This window comes from Colobus angolensis, unplaced genomic scaffold (assembly GCF_000951035.1).
Source record: "Colobus angolensis palliatus isolate OR3802 unplaced genomic scaffold, Cang.pa_1.0 Scaffold96, whole genome shotgun sequence".
In the NCBI taxonomy this organism is placed as follows: domain Eukaryota; kingdom Metazoa; phylum Chordata; class Mammalia; order Primates; family Cercopithecidae; genus Colobus; species Colobus angolensis.
In genome coordinates this window covers 2867138-2869396 of record NW_012123598.1, presented here as the reverse complement: position 1 = coordinate 2869396, position 2259 = coordinate 2867138, and the positions used below count along the sequence as shown (strand labels likewise).

The following is a 2259-nucleotide window of genomic DNA, read 5'->3' as shown; positions in this document are numbered from 1 at the left end:
AGAGAGAGAGACACAGAAAGAGAGGGACACACACACACAGAAAGTAGGAGCTGGCCCGTGGGAGCCAGGCAGAGCCAGTGTGAGGCAAGACCATCTTCTGAATTAAAGGCAACAGTGCCTGTAAGCTTGTTTCGTGGGTAACAGGATGGATTAGAACAGGGTTGGCTGCCCGTGGCCCTCGAGCTGTTTCTGGGAAGCCTCCGCAGGTGCGAGCCAGGCCCTTGGCACAGATCATCTGCACTGCTTCCACGTACAAAGGCACAGCTGAGAGCTGATGAGAGACCACGGGGCCCACAGTGCCAAGCATATGAACTATCTGGCCCGTTTGTCAACGCGTGGGTTAGGATGTGATCAAGTAAGTCACAAAGACACACCGATCATATAGATGCACCAGGCAGTTCGTAAACTAGACCAAGGGGTGCCTGAGTCAGAGAAGAAAAGAAATAGAAGAATCAACAGAATCACCCCTGAACTTCTCAGCCATACTTCTTCCTAGACTAAGCACAGAGTAGCATGGTTATGGCAGGTTTACTCTTGAGCATGTCAATAAACACAGCTGCAACGAGAGTGCTCACTTTATTATCCCTGTGAGAAGGTGCGTAGTGATGTGAAGCGGGTGTGTGACTTGTGCAGAATCTCCCACAAACAGCGAGAAAACCAGTGTCAAATTCGACATCTTGACACAGACTCTAGTGTTAACACGTGACCCTCTGACCTTCATTCATAAAACATCTTAGAGACCAGATTCCCGCTTCCTGTGTAATTCGTAGAGCGATTCCAGGCTGCTCAGCAAAAAAAGTCACAGCACGCAGGTGCCGTTGCCCCGGAAGCATTGCAATCAATTGTCAGCTTAGGATTCTTTTCTTTCACTTCCTCCAACAGCTTCGTGATTTCCGAATTAGTTCCATAGGTCTTCAACCTGCACGGATCAGAGAACACACATGTTCCCAGGGCGCCCGTAGTTTCATAGTCCCAAGAAATTCATTCTCAACTACCCAGGATGCTTGAACATATGTTTTCAAACATTCAAAGCAGGAAACATTTTTGAGATTTTTTGGGGGGGACAGGGTCTTGCTCTGCTCTGTTGCGCAGGCTGGGGTGCAGTGGTGCCATCTTCACTCTCTGCAACCTCCAGGTCCCAGGTTCAAGCGATTCTCATGCCTTAGCCTCCTGAGTAACAGGGATTACAGGTGTGCACCACCACGCTTGGCTAAGTTTTGTATTTACAGTAGATGGCGTTTCGACATGTTAGCCAGGCTGGTCTCGAACTTCTGGCCTCGAGTGATCCGTCCACCTCGGCCTCCCAAAGCCGTGGGATTACAGATGTGAGCCACAGCCCCAGCCAGAAACGTTTTCTAAAAAGAAATTTAGACCCACACAATGGGGATCCTTACAAGTCTAAGAAAAAAAAAGATTATGGCCAGGCACGGTGTCTCACACCTGTAGTCCCAGCACTTTGGGAGACCAAGGCCGGCAGATTGCTTGAGCTCAGCAGTTCAAGACCAGCCTGGGCAACACAGCGAAACCCTGTCTCTACCAAAACTACAAAAAGTTAGCCAGGAATGGTGGTGCATGCCTATAGTCCCAGCTACTTGGGAGGCTGAAGCAGGAGGATCACTTGAGCCCAGGAGGCGGAGGTTGCAACAAGATGGAGATTGCCCTACTGCACTCCAGCCTGGGTAACACAGTAAAACATGTCTTTAAAAAATAAATTTGAAACCTAGATAATCAGGCCAGGGCATGGTGGCTCATGCCTATAATCCCAGCACTTTGGGAGACTGAGGCAGGCGGATCACCTGAGGTCAGGAGTTCGAGACCAGCCTGGTCAACATAGTGAAAACCCGTCTCTACTAAAAATACAAAAATTAGCTGGTCGTGGTGCCAGACACCTGAAATACCAGCTACTCAGGAGGCTGAGACAGGAGAATCGCTTTGAACCTGGGAGGTGGACGTTGCAGTGAGCCAATATCGTGCCACTGTACTGCAACCTGGGTGACAGAGCAAGACTCTGTCTCCTTGGCCAGGTGCAGTGGCTCATGCCTGTAATCCTAGCACTTTGGGAGGCCAAGGCAGGCAGATCACGAGGTCAGGAGTTTGAGACCAGCCTGGCCAACATGGCAAAACCCCATCTCTACTAAAAATACAAAAACTGGCCAAGCGTGATGGCTCACGCCTGTAATCCCAACACTTTGGAGGGCCAAAGCGGGCAGATCACCTGAGATTGGGAGTTCAAGACCAGCCTGACCAACATGGAGAAAC

General features: G+C 50.1%; 1 protein-coding gene across 1 annotated transcript in view; it reads right to left on the bottom strand.

Annotated features, from left to right (window-relative positions):
- Positions 1–563: 563 nt before the first annotated feature.
- Positions 564–2259, bottom strand: part of NLRP7 (NLR family, pyrin domain containing 7) — a 33105-nt gene continuing 31409 nt past the window's right edge. The window contains exon 7 of the mRNA XM_011932591.1: positions 564–919. Within this exon, the coding sequence (XP_011787981.1) occupies positions 787–919 (133 nt within the window). The 3' untranslated portion in view covers positions 564–786. The remainder of the gene's footprint in view (positions 920–2259) is intronic.